The sequence below is a fragment of the Mycteria americana genome, chromosome 2 (genome assembly GCF_035582795.1).
Source record: "Mycteria americana isolate JAX WOST 10 ecotype Jacksonville Zoo and Gardens chromosome 2, USCA_MyAme_1.0, whole genome shotgun sequence".
Lineage (NCBI taxonomy): Eukaryota > Metazoa > Chordata > Aves > Ciconiiformes > Ciconiidae > Mycteria > Mycteria americana.
The window spans coordinates 142,965,007-142,985,439 of record NC_134366.1 but is presented as its reverse complement, the minus strand read 5'-3'; the positions used below and the strand labels follow the sequence as shown (position 1 = coordinate 142,985,439).

Below are 20,433 nucleotides of genomic sequence, written 5' to 3'. Positions count from 1 at the left end.
CCCGGGACGTGCCCCCATCCCCGCCCCCCCCCCCCCCCTCCTTTCCGCCGCCGGGGCCCGCACGCGGCGGCCGCCGCTGCCGCGCGCCGCCCCGCGCCAGAGCGCCGCCACCCGCCGCGCCCCGCGCCGCTTTCCCACGGCCGGCGGCGCGCGGCCGCACCTCCCCCGCCGCCCCGCTCCCAGCCGTGGGGGCGGGGCGCGGCGGCCGGCCGGCCGGCGGCAATTGGCTGAGGCGGGCGCGCCGGCGGCCAATGGGGGTGGCGGGGGCCGCGCGTGGCGGTGCTGGCCAGCGGGCGGCGGCGGGCGTGCTCTGCCCTGCTGCCTGCCGGCCCGCCTGCCCTGCTGCCTGCCTGCCTGCCTGCCCTGCTGCCTGCCTGCCCTGCTGCCTGCCTGCCTGCCCGCCCGCCCGCCCGCCTTGCTGCCGGCCCGCCCTGCTGCCTCCCTGCCCGCCCGCGGCGGGTAAGAGGCGAGGCGTGGGAACGCCATGGGGGAGACGGGTGCTGGGCGAGGCGCGGGGCGCGCGCTGAGCGCCCTCCTCCCGCGCGCCGCCCGCCGCCTCCCCGACGGCCGCCCGCGCCCCGCCGCCGCCGCCGCCGCCGCCATGAAGCGGGCGCACCCCGAGTACAGCTCGTCGGACAGCGAGGAGCTGGACGAGGCCGTCGAGGTGGAGAAGGAGAGCGCGGATGAGAATGGGTGAGCGCAGGCAGGGTGGGCGCCGGGAGGGGGCCCGGCGCCCCTTCCCTCCCCTCGGCCCCGCGGAGCCCCGGCCCCCCTTCCCCGGGGCGGCGGTGCTTGTGGTGACCGGTGTCCCGCTGCTCCCCGCAGGAACCTCAGCTCGGCCGCGGGCTCCATGTCTCCCTCCACCACCTCGCAGATCCTGGCCAGGAAGAGGCGCCGAGGGGTGAGTGCCTGCCGGTCGGCCGCGGCTCCCCTCAGCCCCGGCCCGCCCGCCCCCTGACCCCCCGCTTTCTGCCCTAGATCATCGAGAAGCGCCGCCGCGACCGCATCAACAACAGCCTGTCCGAGCTGAGGAGGCTGGTGCCCAGCGCCTTTGAGAAGCAGGTAGCGCCCAGCGACCCCCCGCGCCGCCTCCCCCCTGCCCCCGGGAGGAAGGGTCGCCCCTCTTTAACGTCTCTGGTTCTGCCTGAGAAGTTCCGTGCTTCCCCTTCTCTCCTAGGGATCAGCCAAGCTGGAAAAAGCAGAGATTCTGCAGATGACTGTCGATCATCTGAAAATGCTGCACACAGCAGGAGGGAAAGGTAAAGTTTCGTGCCTGACAGTGGGTCAGCAGCTCTGCAGAGAGCCTGCTGTGAGAGGAGTGCATGCCCTAGCTTTTGGTGTGCAGAGTGCTGTGGGAGCACTTGGAGAAAGTGAACGGAAACTCTCTTATGTTTCGTCAGGAATTTGGGACTTTCTTCTACTTGACAAGATTTGTGGCATCGCTAGCACCGAAACATTTTACAGTGCTAGCTCCAGGTTGTTCTAGGGGAGAGTGATTATAAGTCTCTCTAGCAATGTGTCAGCACTGTGAAGTGAATCGGCTTTTGGCAACTTGGAAAACACAAAGTTTTTGTTGTTGTCAAATGTTTGTTTCTCTGACGTTCTGAAAGTTCAGAACAGAAACTAGAAAAAAAAAAAAACAGGATGAAATGAGTAGTGAAGAGAATTAGCAAAAATGGTGAAATGCGCTTTTAGGAAAAAAGTACGGTGCCTGCAGAAGTCCCCTCTGATAAGTTAGGACTTGTGTTTCTAATGAATTTCGCTGCGCTGTGGTTTCGCTTGCACCGGGGAGACATGAAAAGAACAAAAGTACTTTCCTCCAGTGGCAGTGTGCAATTTCAGTTTAAAAATGGCAGTCTGTGACTAGTCTTGGGACTTGCAGCATCACAGCACAGATATAAAAGAAAAGCTTGTTAGACAAAAAAAGAAAAAAAATGCGCTTGGCAGCTAATCTATGGTTGGGAATACTAACCACATCCAAGTGAAATATGCTTATAGGGGAGGGTGGAGTGGGGAGGCTACATGTAGACAATGAGTGGAAAACAGCATCTTAAGACTCCATTCTTTGTCCTTTTCTCTTAGGTTATTTTGATGCTCATGCTTTGGCTATGGACTATCGGAGTCTAGGGTTTCGAGAGTGCCTGGCTGAAGTTGCTCGATACCTTAGTATTATAGAGGGTCTGGACGCCTCTGATCCTCTGCGAGTTCGACTTGTGTCTCATCTCAATAACTACGCCTCTCAACGGGAAGCAGCAAGTAGTGCGCACACCGGCATTGGACACATTCCTTGGGGCAGTGCCTTTGGACATCACCCTCACATATCTCACCCGTTGCTGCTGGCTCAAAATGGGCACGGTAATACCAGTACCACAGCATCTTCCACAGAACCACATCACCAGACCCGAATTGCCGCCCCACATGCTGAAACTTCCTCACTCAGAGTGCCCCCAAATGGCAGCGTTGGACCAGTGCTCCCCGTGGTCACATCTACTACCAAACTGTCTCCTCCTCTTCTCTCCTCCATGGCATCTCTGTCTGCGTTCCCCTTTTCGTTTGGCTCCTTCCATCTGCTGTCCCCCAACGTGCTGAGCCCGTCTGCACCAACGCAGTCAGCAACCCTTGGCAAACCATACAGACCCTGGGGGACTGAGATTGGGGCCTTCTAAGAACTAACTCTTTAGTAAGGGTGGGGAAGCCTACAAACCTAGCTGAGCTGGGTTATGCCACGCTTAAAGTTGAAGTTCTTAATAACTGGGACAAAGGTACAGCTTCACATTAACTGAGTTTGTCTAAAAACTGTCTCTTCGGATTTTTCTTCTTGTTTTCTACTTTTTTGTATTAGCAATTTTTTTTTTTTTAAATAGTTGCTGAAGTTGTCCAAAAATAAAATTACAATAGTGGTTGTTAACACTTGTGTTAGATCTGTGCCAAGCATTTAAATCACTTTTGTAAACAGCTTGTTTCAAATGTTTCATTTTTCCTGAATACGTCAGACCGCCTTTTTAGGAAGAGATATCACGTATTATTGTTAGCAATGGCCTAGTTTAGTTATTAATTTTTCCCAGACCACTCTTCTCAGCATTAACAAGCTGTGGTTTTGTTAGTATTTTGACATTGAGATGTTCTATAAAGAATTACTCATTTTGTAAACTATATCCGAGTCTTATATTTCTGAACAAAGCGTTGACAAATCAGATGGACCAGCTTGACCAGCTTTATCTAAGAGCCCAACTTCTATTTCTTCTGCAGTGGTTTGGTATATTTGGTGGTCTTATTCTAGTCCCTAGTGGACATTTACTCACATCACAGAACCACTACGCTATTTCTTCCACCAAAAGGAGCAGGATGTGCTTTAGAGTAAACTTGAGAGTGGGGGAGAGTGCAAAAGCCAAATTACACACTATATTGGTGGTGGGTTTAGCTGCTGGGGAAGTGAAGGGAAAAAACCAGTTGTCACCTGCAGTAGTCTTCCAGCCAGAGCCGGTCATATGCATACTCATTTCATGGGGCCAGATTCTGCTTTGAGTTACAGGGGAGTAATTATTCTATTACCCCATATTCTTGGGTAACTGAGACCAGACTCTTTCCCTCTGTGAGCTTCAAATTTGCACCTGAAAGGAGTGACGCTGGTGTTTAAGTAGCCAGTGGAATGGTACAGTGGGAACCCGTTCAGTGCACAGCCTTGTTGCTTAACAGATGTATCCTAACCAGTTGATTTTCCTATTGCATTTTACTTTTAGGTGCAGTTCAGTGCCACTCCTCGTTTTGTAAGGGGTCTGCTGCATTCTTGTGTGCGTGAGAGTGTGTGTGTACACGTATATTTTGGTTGGTTTCATGAGAACCTTAATCTGAACAGGTTTATCTGGTGAGTTCCACTGGACGGGGTTTGACTGCTCTTGTATTTGTGTTGTAGCTAAATAAAGGAGAAAGAACAAAGTATTTTAAATGACATGTTTGTCTGATATATATCAGTGGAGAATGGGTATCACGGGAGATGTCGAACAATTGCTACATTTGTATTTACTTTTTTCTCAACTATTATGGCATACTTAGCTATACTAGCTGAGTGCATAAAGAACCGCAGTGCCTCAGAATAACAGTTGAGGGAAGGAAAAGGTAGGATACATTTTGCGTGTCACTTTTACTTGCCTGGCAGTGTGTGGGCAGACAGCGGAGACACCAGGGTTACTGCTAAAGAAGAGGTTAAAGCTGCACTGCACCTGAATATTCTTACTGATTTGTGTTCATATTAAAAAGTGATAATCTTTACAAACGCAGAGTCCTTTCCTGTTTAACTCATGAAATCTTTATCTGTCCTATAGCTCTGTAACAAAGTTTTGTACCTAACAGTCTGGTTTAGCTCACGTTCAGTGCGTTAGTGCAGAATCTACCCAAGGTCTCCAACTGATCCTATATTTGTTACTGAGCGGTATTACGAGCGTCTTGTGCTTTTCCTTAAGTAACAACCTGACAGGCTTACACGTAGATAGGTTTTCTCCAGATGCGGTCCATCCTACCTGCAGATCTCTACCTGCAGAACATCAACAACTTCTGGAAGTTCCTCACTTCTTTCCTGTGCATTTGAATTTATAGCACACTTGTCTGGGTAAATGGCACTTCCTTGTCTGGATTTAGCTCTGCCAGAATAGCAGAAAGAGCTCAGCCCTGTGGGAGACGAGAGCTTTGTTTAAAGAGGGGCTCTCGGGCCAATTAAGGAGTGGCATTGATGAGAGGCTTTCTTGGAAGAAGGATTGCCGTGAGGCTGGAAAGAGTGGGAGGGCATTCAAGTGCGTAACCTCGTTTTACCTTCCTCCCTAGGCTGTAGGAGACCACTGCTAGAAATGAAACACAGAACACTGTGGGAGCTAGAAATACATAGGTGTTATTGAGGAGAGATTATAGAGCATAGTATTTCATGTAGAAACATGAAATAAGAGGCTGTAAAATTCCAAATCCAGTTTCCTTTTCACAGTGTGTATTGTCTCCTGTTTAATTATGCTCTGCCCTGTCCCTAATAGGTTTTTATACCAAATTAACAACTCCTACCTAGAAGATTGCTATAGTGCATGCAACTATTCTTTAGATCTTTTAATAAATGGCAATGCTTCTCAGCCTTTTAATGGTTATTTCATTGACATTCAAATGACTTTGCCTGCCTCTAAATAGCTGGCTCTTTTGTGTAGAAAGACCCCTATAATTATTTTTGTCCCACTGTCCTATTCTTGAAAGGACTTCAGAAGCTGAGAGTGCAATAAAAGTTTAGCTGCTGGTGTTTGTCTCTATATCCACTGCCTTTCCATTACCAATGGCAAAGGTATTAATGAAAAGTAGTAATTTTATTCAACTTTTGCAGTAAGTCTATATTAATTTTTAGAGACCCAAAATCTACTGATTGTTATCGTAGAAAGAGATGAACGAATTCTAGGCACTCACAAAAACTAGTAATTCCAATGAGAAAAGCATGGCCCAGAAGCTGAAGCACCAGGGTTGGAAGTCCAGGGCTGTGTTACTACTCGTGCTGCTAACCTAATAAATTATGCTTGGCAATCACTTAATCCATATCTGTTTTGTCAGCTGTGAAAAAGGGATGGCAGTGCTTGTTCTCCTTTCATCAAGAGACAGCGGTAGTTGGAACTTTTCTATGTGAATTATAAATGCTGTTGTTTCTCAAAAACTACAGTTCTGAGATGTTCTGCTATTTTTCTTTCCTATAGGATGCTAGGTTTCTAAAGACAAAACTGAGAAAGGCAAAATAAGCTTGCTTCTACAGACAACAGATATCTCCTGAGCCCAAAACATTTACGTGTTTACCCTATTGCAAAAGAGCAATTCAGGAGCACAAGCTTAACCAGAGGGATGCCGGAGAAGAAAGGAAATGCTTATGTGACTTGATCCCATGACCCCCCAGCTACCTTCAATTGCTTTGGATGGACCGTGTCTGTCCGGAAATCCTCAGGCTAAAGCTTTGTGTGGGATGTAAGATGATGTGGTATTTCATATAAGCTAATATTATCTTCCTTTATCAAGGAAGCTGGATTTGAGTGCAGAATAAATTTAAGAGGCTGGTAAATGCTGCATAAAACCAGACACAAACCTTTGGAAATCCATTCCGTGCTTTGGCTTAAAGAAATAGCTCATGAAAGTGACATTTTTTAGCTTTTGGAAAGAAGCTGTCAGTAGTTCTTAAGACAGTTTCTGTTCAGCGCTCCTGTCTTAATGCTAGTAGCATGACAGATTTTATTAGGATCATGCTGAAAACCCCATGAATCCTCGCTATTGCTCTCTTCACTCACACATCAGCATGTGAGTCCCCAGGTGACAGGAGCCTTCCTAGACTATTGCATAGTGGTGGGAAGCCTGCCAGATTTTTTTCCAAGCAACAAACAAGCCCAAGTGAGCAGAGATAAACTGAAATCCTTCTTCCTGTTTTATATTGTGTGCATATTCACAAGCGCTTCTTGCCAGAAACTCCCAGTTTGGATCGTAACATACTCTATACAGAGCTGGAAGTCTGTAGTGAATAATGTGGAGGTCATGGGCTTTGTGCTGGAAGGCAACAAAAATGATTTACAAAGCCCTTTTCTGAGGCCGTACATGAAAGGTTGCAGAGATGGGTTGTGGTACTTGTGACTCAGGACGCTAAGGCACCAGCCTACCCAGCCTCGTAGGGCAGTGTGTGCTTTGCCTGTAACTGAATGCCTCTCTCTCCACTTGCCCAGCTTATAAATAAAAATTAGAACAGTCCCTTTCTTCTGGAGCCAGAAGATGCAGGCATTGACTCATGCTTGCAATATAGTAGCTTGACTGCGGTAATAAATGTTGAAATGCCAATGCCTAGTAAGATACAGATACTTGAAAGTGTCTTTTGGGAGTCTGAAGTGTTCATTTGGTGAAAGCTTTTATTAAGGAAGTGCTTGGGTATTATATGTTGTTCTCCCTTATTCCAGCTAGTCCCACGCAATTTTTTCTCTAGCAAATTCTACTAATTATTCATGCAGCTTGAAGGAGTGGACCAAACTGCCTCGCTTTGACCCGTGCTGTGTGCAGCCTGCCCAAGCCTTCCCAGCAGAGCAAAGTTCATAGACAGAGGTCCTCTTCCAGCTGTTTTTTCTTTTTTCTTCAATACATCATGTAACACAGCTGTATAATGCAGGAAGGGCTTATCCAAGCACTCAAAACAGCTGAGCACTAGGGGCATTCTGCCCTGCTTATACAGCCCTTAACCACACTACATTGGTTGGACCTGTCCAGAGTCTTTTACCAGGCCAACTTTCTTCAGGTGAAGCCTCCTGGAAAGGAAGGGGTGGTAGCTGGAGCCACTTCTGCACATCTTCTGCACTGCTGCTCTTCGGGGCAGCCTCAGCACAGGGAGGCCTCTGCAGACCACTCTCTTCTCTCTGCGTTGGAAAGGCTTCTTGGAGCTTTCCAGGTGGCTTGTGTGTCTCCAAGGTAAGCTGTAAAATCTAGGTACAGACAGTAGTAACAGGTTAAACACTGACGGTACGTGCGTTTCTCTGTTTTGCGCTGCTTTCACAGAAGAAAGGATGTTGGGAATAGAAAAGTTGGTGGGACAGCTCTGTGAGAGAATGGCAGGGAGCAGGAAGGAAGGCTGATGTGCAGGATCAGAGGAAAACGGAGGCTGTGAACAGATGAACGAAGAGTTGCATTGTTTGCATTGCCTGTTGCAAAGATACGGAAATAAGTGATGTCAGATGACAAAATAAGCTGCGTGCAAGTATGGAAAGGATTCAAAGTGGGGAAGGTAGTACTCTTAGTATGCACAATTTTGCTCAGAAGCCAGAATCAGATGAGCAATGTACAAAAACCGAGGCACATAATTTAAAACCAGTAAAGTGCTGAAACAAAGTGTGTGTGAATGTCTTCATCAAATTTGATGGGTCATCTCGCTGGCTAGGGAGGAACTAGGGCTCGGATGGACTATCGCCAGCTATAAGAATGCGTCACAGTATGATTTACTGATTGCATTTGTACAATCTGGTCAAGTGAGTGTAAGGAGGTCAAGAAATTAAAGCATGGTCCGTGCACAAGAGGGGGCTTGTGATCCAACTTGACAGAGAATTTGAAACATCAGGATAACTGATATGAGCTCCTAATGACTGGCAGCTGTTTCCACAAATCACTCAGCCTTTATCAGCAGCTACCACCTGGCTGCTGGTGCAGCCGCTTAGCTCCTGGATTTTAGTATGGTGGTTTTGGGCATGTGTTAGCCATCTACATAGGTATGAGGTCTCCTTTGCCATCAGGTGAGTAGGGCAGGTGCATGTTCAGAGCAGCAGTGGAAAACTAGCTCTTCTAGTGAAAGGGAGCACGGAGCCTGCTTCTGAGGTAAGGAACATCTGGGAGAGAGAACGCAGAGTTGCTAATTTGCTTCGTATTATATATGTGCTATTGATAGTGCAGATAATACCTTGGTAATACTGCTTATTATCACCAAGCCTGTCTTTAACAGAGAGGCCATTTCAGAGGCTGAATTTCAATATCAAAAGTTGAAATGAGAATAATTGTCATCCGTTGTTGTTCAGCAATTGTTATGTAAAAGTTTGTGGGATTGGATGGGGATTAAAAATGCAGCAAAGGGAACTGAAGTGTGTGCTGTAGAAACTCTTACATGCTACACAGCAGGTAGATCTATTTTTTACTTCATCAGGAAAACATCAATTTGATTGAACAATGTTCCCTCTATAATGTAGATGCCTAACTGTCTGTAGATTACCCCTTTGAATTTCTCTGGGATTCATTGCGTCTTCTACTAAGAGGAAATTATCAACAACAAGAGGAAATCCTGTACTAGTACTGAATAGTCCTTATTTTAAAGGTACTTCCCTTCTTGTGGGAATTGTATATAATCAGAACAACGCTCCACAAAACAGAAGAATTATTTTAGAAGGAGACGGGTCAGCCTTTTATTTAAAAAGTCTGACGTTATTGTACATAAGAAAATCAATTGTTAGAGTGGATGACATTCTTCCACGAGCTGCCTGTGCTTCACAAAGGTGGGGCAAAGTTGAAGGCATTGGTAGCAGGAAGTTTGGGCTCCTTAGAGGCTTTCACGTTTTCTGGAGCACGCAATGACAAAATTACTCTTTTTCTTCCCAAAAGTAGCACCAGGAATAACAATGATTAAACTTTACCCTGCTAAGAATTGGAGTAGGTGGAGATGCGAATGGTGCACATACCTGTTGGACAAAACCAAATATCCATCAAGCTGGTGTGGGCAGGGGTAAGGTGCATTAGTCAGCGGTATGTTGGCCATGCAAGCAGAAGGAGCAGCTCTTTTGAAGACAAACCCTTCCCTTCCATTAGGTTTCTGAGATCTGGCCCTCTGTACTTCAGTTCCAGCTGCACAGACCGCTTCCACCACATAACCCAGTACGGGCTGAGCAAGGGGCAGCCACCTGAAGCCAGGGGCTGAACTGCCACGTGGCCACAACTGTGTCCCGAGATTTGGGGCACCAGTTCAACCAAGCACACCGAGAGGCGTGACTGTGGATCAAAAGCTAAACGGTTGTCGCTCCCTCACCTGTTAAATCCATGTCTGTTTCAAAGGAGAGGATTGAAATCCCACGTACCGCCCCCAGCCCAACCAGCCATGAAGCTGTGAGAGCCCTGAATGAGTCAGATACTCATTGAAAGAAGTTAAAGCAACATCTCTCATGGGGCTTTAAAAATCTTTGGGTTGTTGTTGTTTCAGGCAACGTTTGTCCAATTTTTATCTCCTCTCTGGGAAGTAAGAAGGCTCCCTGCTTCTTCACGGTGCTGACAGAGGTCTGCAGGACTCTTTACACAGCCCCCTCAGGCCCAACCTCATCCTGCCAGTTAACAGACTGAAGCCTCATTTTCCACCCCTGCAGCACAGCAACATCCCAGGCTGAAAGCACAGCTTCGATGACAGGGCTGGCTGAGAGCCACAGGGGCCCAAGACTGGGAATTCCCATGGCCTGCCCCCAGGGACAAAGCTGAAGGAGTGACGCATCAGGTTTCCGGGTAGAAAAATCCCTGCTTTGCTTTTTGGTTTGGTTTTGTTTTTTTTTGTTTTTTAAACAGCATCAATATCCTCATAATGTGCTATCCAGACAGTCTGACTTCATGCATTTTTTAAGCAAAAAGGGAGTAATAATGAGATTATTCTTTAGCTTTCATTTTGGCTGTATATTTTCTAATGCAAAAAAAAAAAAAAAAGGTTCAAAATCCCTTCTTATTGCCAGGTCCTCTGCTAGGAAGCGCAGCCTTCCCTCCATACTATTTTCATTGCCTTGTGTGAGATAGAAACCCAGTCTGTATCAAACAGTTGCTAAGAAAGCTGTGATTCAAGCTTTATATAACTAAATACTTTTTATAACACAGTCTATTGGGAAACAGCCTGTTCTGCTATCTGCATTGCATTAACTTTTATAAGCCAAAACTCCCATCAGAAAGGAGATTTTTATGAGATTGTATTTGACATATCCCAAACAAGGTTCCTTTAACAACTATGCCTGCCTGACTGAAAAAGGCTAGGGAAGACTTTGCCAGGGGCTAGTGCCACCTCAGATTTAATTTTTTGGCGACAGTGTCTGCTTCTCACTCGTTTGTACTAGCAGAACTGTTGCAACAGTGCTGTTAATCCTATGGGACAGTGAGAGATGATGAAGATAAATTTGTACACAGAACTTGTACCCAGCATCTAGCCCCACTTTGTTTCAAGATCACAGAAGCTGCAGAATGAAATGCAATTCCAGGGGAGTGGGTAGGGTGCAGGGGAAAAGTTGAGACCCCTTTTATGTTGAAGCTTGAGTCTAAAGAGGAGGTTTTTATTAATAAGCCTCCTTCTCCCTATCCCCAGGGCTTTTCAGTCTCAGCACTATTACATTTGCTCCCCCAAAGTTAAGTGATATTTGCAATGTCCCATGGAGGTGTAGCACTACGTTCTGGGTAGGGAGCTGGGACTCAGCTGAAAATCAGATAGTTGATTGAGTTGCTTGGCTGAGGTGTTTCAAACTGGGTTGGTTTTTTTCTTCAGGACTTCTGCAGCAGTTCCTGGATTCGAAGCACAGCTGCTCTTGACTTTCTGGAAGCCACAGAAGGTGAGTACTTCTTCACATCAGACTGAGCTACTTCCCATGTCAGAGTTTCAGGCAATGAAGAGCACCGGGAACCTTTAGGAAAAAATTTTCGTAGTGTCTCACAGCATTTAAGTAAATGAAAGCAAAAAAAAAGAATCCAGTTCCCACAGTACCCTTCAGTACCCTTAACTGTTAGACTGTATTTCACACTCCAAAGTCTCCTAACACATTCAACTATTTCAGCAACAACTAGACCCCTTCACTATTCCCTGATGAAAGAAAATCCAGCCAGCGGTGGGAATGAAACAGATTTCTTAGGCAAAATTAATACTCCCCTTAGATGTGTTTCTCTGTGTTTGACTTCAGAACTCAACACTGTATTTTTAACACAGTCTTTTGTGTATAATGTACTAGGTCTTAAATAAATTATTTGAAGGCACAGCTTCCCTTATGATGTCTCAGATCATCAGGCGTATGGTTCATCAGTAGGGCTGAAGGTCTTGGATTTGCTACTTAGACCCCTTCAACTGGGAGGGATAATTGGTGACACATGTAGATTACTTTAATGTGGACCAGACCTAGAGCAGAGTGGATTTAAGGGAGAGAAAAGTATCCACTTGGGGAGCTCTGTGTGTGTGTGATGGTGGGGGATGCAGAGCTGAAGGCTCTGTTGAGAAGGCACAGATTGCCAGTGTGGCGCTGGGTCATGGTACGGACAAGGGGAGGCGCAAGCTGGGATCCCAGTGGAAAATCTTGCAGTGACAAAAACGTCTGGGAGGTGAAAATTGGCGGTTAGAGTGCAGCTTTGGGAGGAGTTAAAGGCATGAAAGGAAACTGGTTGGGACTGTGGAAAGAGGCTAGGGTTGAGGAAAGGCTTGTGTGTGAAGGGAGAGGATACTCCCCTCAATCCTCCTCATTTGCCAGAAATGTCACAGTGGTTACCAACCCTGCGTGACTCATCGGTAACGTGGACATGAGAGGTAGGATCACCGTCAGTTGGGCTGGACCTTTATTCCGACTGAAGTTGTCTCTATTCACGAAATGAACGTAATTACCTGGATGAGAAGCTGGCAATAAAACATTGCTCCTTTTGTACAAGGTGGCTCAGAACCTGACTTGCTGCTGACACAGCTGTGCTCTTACAGTCTTGCCTGGGCATAAGCAGTACCATAGTAGATTTTTTTCCCTAATTACTTGTTTTCCTTCTGTTGCCTCTCTAGTTTTGCTGCCTGATACCAGCAACAATCACAAATGTGTAGCACTAAATAAACAACTAGATGCTTCAGCGAAGCATTTGTGCCTACACATGGCTCAGTTAACTTCAAATGGCCAATCTGTACCTTGGAGCGATGGCAAGAAAAGAACAAGAAGCCCGTATAACCTTGGGCAAGCGGTCTCCTCATGATGATGTCAGGAAAAAAATTGTAATTTGGACAGGAGGGTTGTTTAGGGATCCTCCATAAGGAAAGAAACACTATCTCTTTAGAGCAGGAAGGAAAACTCCTTTCTGGAGGATATACAAAAATATGTCAGTTATGTCTCTTCTTAGGGACTGTACAGAAAACATATTACAGATTAGTGTCTCTGGAACAATTTTGGTTTATGCTCTGGCTTTCACAAGACAGAGGAGGAAGGTTGTGAGGCAGCAGAGCAATTGCTGTATTCAGTGGTGTGGCCCATGGGAGCGAAGGTTTGGGGCGGGGGTTTTGGCTGCACAATAGCAATGGAGCTGTTTGGGAAACACTTTCATACACTTTTATGAGAGAGAGAAAATAGGCGCCTATAGAAATAACTTTTACAACTCTGTTGATTTAAAAGAGAATGAGAGTGCAATGCGGGTGCTTTTGTTCCAGCAGAGGACTTTATAGTACGTATTGTCTCCTGACGTCTCTGTGGCTTTCTGCAGGTTGGGGCACAGTGGGCCGACTCTCCTTGGTTTTCCTTCCTGTCCCTCTAAAGCCAGCAACTGTGGCTGCACTCAGTTCTAACACGGAGGGCACAAGGAGGATTTTTTGAAGGAGGATTTCCTTCAAAAAATGAAACCAACCAAACAAAAAACCCGTGCAGAGGCTTGGCACAATGGGTAATAGCTAAAAGTTTCACCCTGCTGTCTTCATGGAGATGAGATCCCTGTTGCAGTCCAAGAGTGCCTTTTCTTCCTGGGACCTGTGGGATCAAATGTTACCTGGTCAAAACTGTAAAATAATAATTTCAGTGCCACTGAGCACGGAGTGATCCCTTACAGAAAATAATCTAGTGTCAGAAAATATCTTTCTGCTCTGGAGCTGTACTGGCATCTCCATGGAGCGAGAGCGTCACACTCCTGCAAATGCCTATTCCAGATGAGGGGTTGTGTTTATGCTCTGTTGAAATAATAGTCACTATTAATAGGTTTGAATTACCTGTTATTAAAAAATGAGAAAATGGTGACGGAGAAGCCCAGTCTGAAAAGTGAAATGCAGTGGGCACACTGAGCTGTCCGAGTCCCGCAGGCTCACATACAAGCATACCTAAAAAGTAACAGCAGTTGTGGGCATCGCTGCAAATCCTCCCTCCTGGCCCCTGCGCTTCCGCCTCTAATCTCAGAGATAACCCAGCCTGTGCATCACGTGCAAGGGGTGACACAGTGTGGCCCTAACGACACACATGCCCCTAAGGGTCCGGATGAGCAGGCAAGGATCCATGTTACCATTTTTTTCCTAACAGATGCTTCATTCCGGACAAATTGTTGAAGAAGTGAGTGAGGTATGATTCAAACCATGTACACTGCTGGTATTGAAAACGAACCGTGTCACTTTGGCTTTTAAGAGGCAGTGTTGCCTTGGCTAGCGAGGAAGCCTGATGGCAAAGCACAGCGGTGCTGGCCGGAGGATTTGCATCAGCGATGGCTCTCATGTCACTAAACTGCCAGAAAGTAAGGTCGTGCTTCTGGGAGGGAATGCTTGCCATCTACTTCCCTCTGTTGACTGAGTTACTGAAGTACACTAAACTTGGGTAAAATGAAGGTGAATCTCACAGACAATGAAGTGGGGTTGAAAGGCAGACAACAGGCCAGATTCCTGGCATTGGTAGGCTGGTATAGCTTTGCTCAAAGTATTGTAATGGCTGAGGATTGGCCCACCTTGCTCTTAGTTTAAGCAGCCCTCTTTATATAAGACCATGCTCTCAAAAAGACATGTTTTATGTGTACATACTTTGGCAGGTGCTTCGTCTTTTTTATGTCTAAATAATAACACCCCAACCTAAACTTTTCTTTGCATCAAACTGTCAGTAATCACTGCCACTTGGCATATAATCAGGGAGGAAAATGAAGCAGAACTACAGTTTTCTTGTTCCAATGCCATTTTTTAAACAACAGCTTCGTATTAGTCACCACAGCTACCAAATGCGGGCAGCGGTTCAGGAGAGCTTTCCAAGAGTATTGCTTTCTGTCACTGAAATGTTGGTAAACTCACACTGGCTGGAAGGCTCTGTTTCCAGTCCTTCATGGAGTGCTATGGAAATGTAATATGCATTATAGAGAGATACCTTTATTAAACCCTAACAGCTCATTTGCACTGGAGTCAAACTGCATAATATCTATCATCCTGTCCTGCTCTGCCTTGACCACAGAGTATACATTTCCCTCGTCTGGGCAGGGAGAAATGGCAGCAGTGACTCATGTTTGACACTTATGTCATTTGACATGAAAACCATTTCCACTGGAGACTTGCAAGACCCTGGCTTGCAGTTTCTTTTGTTTTCTCGCTACTTCTCTGGCATCCTCCTACGTGACATTGTGTTTGAAAATGCTAAAAGGGATGCTCAGTCGGCATAATATTCACTCGATTTATTTTCTGCTGACAAGAAGTGTTACTCAAAGGGGCTTCAGCTCTGTATAAAGCACCCCTCAAATTTGAACAGATTTATGTTTGCGCTGGTTGCCCGAGACGCACTGCAAAACAGCACGTCTGTGCCCAGAAACAGACTTCAGCCGGACAAAGGCACCTTCATGGCCTTGACACGATCCTTCCTCTGGGAGTACGGGTGACTTTGAGGTGTCCCCTGAACTGGTTAAAACAGCACCATAAGCTCTGCGTTATCTTTTGAGAAGTGAGCTGAAGTGCCCTATCACCTGCTTTGTCGCAGCTCACCCTGTGCTGAGATGCTACTGTCTGGGAGAGAGCTTAGAAACACTGTGGATCTCTTTAAGAGTAAATCTCTTAAAGCTTTTTGGCAACAAGATGTGATCGTCTGCCCATCTGCAGAATATATTGGCTGGCCACCGCATGGTAGTTGTCAAAAATAGCCATGGGATGTCCTGAACCTGCCAAGGAATGCTGCAGCTCTTTCCTGGTGGCCTTTGATCAGAGGCACAAGCTTTGCTTGGCTCTGCTCAGCAGATATGTGTTTTAGGACTATGGTTTTAACTGTCATCACCAGGCATCACTTGTTGTCTTTACTTCAGGCCTGCTCTGTAATATGGAACTACCAGTGGATTTGCTGAAAGGTCAGTCATTTTTTAACACTGGGATGAACCAGGTTCTTCCCTCATTTGGCTCCCACATGGTGCTGTGCTCACTTGGGGTATCCTGACAGAATCCTAACTAATCTGAAATGATGTGGGATGACTATTGAGCTCTCCTGCTCCTTGCAGTTTCTTCTGGTTCCCTCAAATGTTCTGGGTGATGGGCTGCTGGGAGTACACCCAAAACCATATATCATTAAATCAAGTGAGCATAAAGGTTCTATCATTTACATCTCTCTCCAAAAGGGTTGATAAAGAAACTCCTCTTTGGGGTGGATTAAAATTGATATAAGTAATCTTTGCAGTCATCTTCACAGATGCCTAACTACAATCTATACAATACGTCCTTGACTTTAGCTTTAGCACCTAACATGATGGGAGAATTAGACAGGATGCACAGGGCTGTGGCCTGACTTTCTACTTTGAGGATAGGCTGGTTTGTGACTGGGAGTTACGGTAAAACAGGCAAGCTCCTCCATGCATTTTCTTCTTGCTGTCAACATGCAGTGTTGCCTGCATCCAGAACACGAGGACTTGCTCTTAATACATGCCACTGCTTAGGTACTTTTTTGAGATATAGAAATTTGTATGTCTTGTACCAAATCTATTATTCTCATGGCTTCATTAATAACACAACAAAGATTGATAAACTGAGGAGAGCTCTGGCAAGCAGAAAGGTAGGAAGGTAGCTGACCCAGAAAGTTCATCTGTGTCAGAGAATGGAGAGATGCAGCTCCTGAGCTTAGAGTCCCACACGGGGTCACAGGTACTTAACCAGATAACTTTTTCTTTCTTTGTAGGAAGCCAAAGACAGTATTTCATTTGCTGATATTGCCTTTTTTCAGTTTGCAGGCAGATGCAGGCACTGTTTGGATACATGTGGTGAATGAATGATTGCCATAGTTCCAGATCAAGTGGGTGAAGGGAAGGCTGTGGATGTTGTCTATCTAGGCTTCAGTAAAGCCTTCGACACGGTTTCCCACAGCATTCTCCTGGAGAAACTGGCTGCTCATGGCTTGGACGGGTGTACTCTTCGCTGGGTAAAGAACTGGCTGGATGGCCGGGCCCAAAGAGTGGTGGTGAATGGAGTTTAGTCCAGTTGGTGGCCGCTCACAAGCGGTGTTCCCCAGGGCTCTGTGTTGGGGCCAGTTCTGTTTAATATCTTTATCAATGATCTGGACGAAGGGATCGAGTGCACCCTCAGTAAGTTTGCAGATGACACCAAGCTGGGTGGGAGTGTTGATCTGCTTGAGGGTAGGAAGGCTCTGCAGAGGGAGCTGGACAGGCTGGGTCGATGGGCCGAGGTCAATTGTATGGGGTTCAACAAGGCCAAGTGCTGGGTCCTGCACTTGGGCCACAGCAACCCCATGCAACGCTACAGGCTTGGGGAAGAGTGGCTGGAAAGCTGCCCAGCGGAAAAGGACCTGGGGGTGTTGGTTGACAGCCGGCTAAATATGAGCCAGCAGTGTGCCCAGGTGCCCAAGAAAGCCAATGGCATCCTGGCTTGTATCAGAAATAGTGTGGCCAGCAGGACTAGGGAAGTGATCGTGCCCCTGTACTCGGCACTGGTGAGGCCGCACCTCGAATACTGTGTTCAGTTTTGGGCCCCCCACTACAAGAAAGACATTGAGGTGCTGGAGCGTGTGCAGAGAAGGGCAACGAAGCTGGTGAAGGGTCTGGAGCACAAGTCTTCTGAGGAGCGGCTGAGGGAACTGGGGTTGTTCAGCCTGGAGAAAAGGAGGCTGAGGGGAGACCTTCTTGCTCTCTACAACTACCTGAAAGGAGGTTGTAGAGAGGTGGGGGTCGGTCTCTTCTCCCAGGTAACAAGTGATAGGACAAGAGGAAATGGCCTCAAGTTGCACCAGGGGAGGTTTAGACTGGATATTAGGAAAAAATTCTTCACCGAGAGGGTTATCAAGCATTGGAACAGGCTGCCCAGCGAAGTGGTTGAGTCGCCATCCCTGGAGGTATTTAAAAGACGTTTGGATGAGGTGCTTAGGGACATGGTATAGTGGTGGTCTTGGTAGTGTTAGGTTTATGGTTGGACTCGATGATCTTAAAGGTCTTTTCCAACCTATACAATTCTGTGATTCTGTGATTTTAGGGAAAATTATGCCATGGTATCCAGATAAAAAGAGGATGTTGTCTGAAGGGCCATAATACATGCCTTTTCTTATTTAGTAAAGTGACTCTAAATGTTTCCTTTTTACAATGACTCAGCTTTTCAACTATGAGATTTTGAATGACCTATTTGGAGCCTGATTCAACATTTACTGACATTGTGGAACAAATTTCTGTTGGTATTAGTGAATATTGAGGTCAGATCCTTTATTAGCCATGCAAAGATTAAATGAATGACCACGTCTTAAGTGTTATTTTGTCCTTTTCTATGGAGTTTACAGTTAATTTTAAAGTGTGTGCTTTTTAAAGTATGATCAAAATGCAAAGGTTTAAATCTATAACTGAAAAGATTTTACTTTGAGGATGTATTTATTGTGACTGTTATAGGACCATCAGTTTTTCTTTAGAATAATGAAAACTGACATAATGTTTCAAGAGCAAAAATTCATTCAATATTCTCTCAGGGATGAAAACATGAATGATCAAAACCAATTAAATACTAATGTAATACAAAACATTTACAGAACTTACTAGTGATTTCCAGTTAAAGAATTCCATATATGTTCAGAATGCCACAGCCATTTCATTATAATCCATTCTCTTTTAAGAATCCATGAAAATGGTCCTCGTTTAAGTAAATCAGATTGTGATTAACAGGAAAGAAAAGGAAAGAAACTTATCCTTAAGTAATTTTGCAGATCCACATCTGGCTTTTGAGAGGCAAAGTTAATTCTTCACAACGTAAAACACTTCTTCAGTTTGACAACAAGTATTGGATTCTGTGCAATTTCTTGTATGTGACTTAAACAGGTTTCCATAGGGTAAGCATTGCACTGTTTCAAGAAGCGCATGTGAATTAATGAGGTCCAAACACTCAAAATGACGTGTTACCTTGTTATTTATGTTTCTTTACGGCCTCGTGCAAATCCCAAAGAATGACCTGCATTTGCCATGAAACACTTTTACCAGGACTTGTATTATCTTATTTTATGCTATGATGGACAAAATACAGAAGATGGGGTAAACCAGACACATTTTAGAAACTGTCTGGCTTCTCCTTTATATATTTTTCTCTACCATGGCCTCTGAGACCTCTTTTGCCAGAAAATATTAAGCAGTTGGTAGTAAGGGGGGGTGTCCTTTCTGAGACGTTCAATAGCACTTGAGAAGTTCATGGATTCACGTTCTCTTATGACTGCTGTACCAAATGAAGCCCAGTGCCATGCACAGGCTGACTCAGAGGATGGGTAGCTTGTGATGGTACCTAGGGCAGTTGCCTGGAGGATTTGGGTCATAGAGAGGCCCACTTAAGGGCCTCTTAGGTAGCATGTGAGTCATCCAAAGTGTGGGTGAGAAGACAAAATTAGAGAAGCTTTAATTTCTGCTTTGAGTTGTCTTGAATTTAATACTGTTTATAGGAAGAGTGTCTATGCTTCCAGCAACTTTCCAAAGGCAACTTAAAATCTGCCAGTGGTGGTCTGGGCGGTTGCAGCTACCTGAATGCAGGATATTTTCACCAGAACCGTGTACCTACCTGGCCTGCTGCTTGCAGGAGTGGCCATTCTGTGTCTCGCAGGGGGCCTCCAGTTCATGAGGAGGCCATTTCTGTGCAGGACTATAGACTATTTCTCCTCTTCTGCATGAAGAATCCTCCTTGCTGGCCCTCTCGTCAGAGGGTGTTTTTTTGCTGGAGCTTTTTTGATAATTATGTGAAAATAATTTTATGATTCCATATGGAGTTGTTAATGCTTCATAGATGGTATTACTTTGGTGGCATATCATACCCAAAGCTTACGAATATATGTAGTTAATGGTTTCTCCAGTAGCAGGCTGATTGTTGTACTTGCTATTGAAAGTGCCATATTTGTAATTTCATAGTGGACTTGTTCCTCAGTTTTACATTTAATAAAGTATTGGCAGTTACTGACATGGTTACCTCTGTTGACGTGTAGCAGCTACCTCATGCAATGCAATGGATACCATGCATATTCATAGTATCACCCACATACCCAGTTGCTTTTGTCTTCCTAAAGTCTGTTGCTTCATCGATGCGATTTATCTCCACCTCCAGGCATTTTCTCAGAAATAGCCCTCAAGATGGCAAGATTCATGAGTCTTACCTAATTCTGATAAAATTGTAGAGTTGTTCCAACTCTTCTTTAGGCATTTTGATATCTTAAATTCATAGTCTTTCTCTAAGGCCAGCTGCTGAATAAAACTGCAACTGCCCTAGCTACTTGCAGCTGTATTTTCAGCCAGCCCTTGTCTGGCCAAGTATAATAGAGATAATTTCATATTTAATTTCTGTTTGCTTTCTTCTAAGACCACTGTAAACTTAGTGGTGGTTTGAAGAACAATACTGCCTTCATAGTGATGCAAAGATGCGAAGCATGTTTTAAGCCTTTTTCTTAGTGAGATAATATGCACTGAGCAAAAGCTTTTCTGTGCTTTCACTCAACTATAGCTTCTACTAAAGGGCTAGTGGAAAGAAAATAAGTCATCGTTAACACCAGAATAACAAATAAATCACTGAGCAGAATAAGGAGAAAGATCATGTTTTCCCATGTTACACAAACAAAGAAAGATTAAGTTTATGGGTATAGCTATGCTGGGATTCAGCACCAAGAGTATTTGTGTTTGATTTCCACTGCAGAGAGGGAAAGCTCAATACTACATTCAGCAGAAATCAATATACTGCTTAGAAACACGGTGTTTTTCTTTTTTAAACATTTATTTTTGTTT

At 45.4% G+C, this 20,433-nt stretch overlaps 1 protein-coding gene across 1 annotated transcript; it reads left to right on the top strand.

Annotated features, from left to right (window-relative positions):
* Nucleotides 1-408: 408 nt before the first annotated feature.
* On the top strand, nt 409-3,217 carry HEY1 (hes related family bHLH transcription factor with YRPW motif 1). Its single transcript, XM_075495735.1, has 5 exons — nt 409-693; nt 826-901; nt 979-1,062; nt 1,178-1,259; nt 2,083-3,217. Exons 1-5 carry the CDS (start codon nt 485-487, stop codon nt 2,664-2,666), a joined length of 1,035 nt encoding a protein of 344 aa, XP_075351850.1. The 5' UTR covers nt 409-484; the 3' UTR covers nt 2,667-3,217.
* Nucleotides 3,218-20,433: the final 17,216 nt, after the last annotated feature.

Excerpts from the sequence above, each read along its gene's own strand:
- HEY1 (XM_075495735.1), top strand. The coding sequence starts at position 485 with ATGGGGGAGACGGGTGCTGGGCGAGGCGCGGGGCGCGCGCTGAGCGCC. Across the intron at positions 694-825 it reads GAGAGCGCGGATGAGAATGG|GAACCTCAGCTCGGCCGCGG; the intron begins GTGAGCGCAGGC and ends TGCTCCCCGCAG. Across the intron at positions 902-978 it reads CCAGGAAGAGGCGCCGAGGG|ATCATCGAGAAGCGCCGCCG; the intron begins GTGAGTGCCTGC and ends TTTCTGCCCTAG.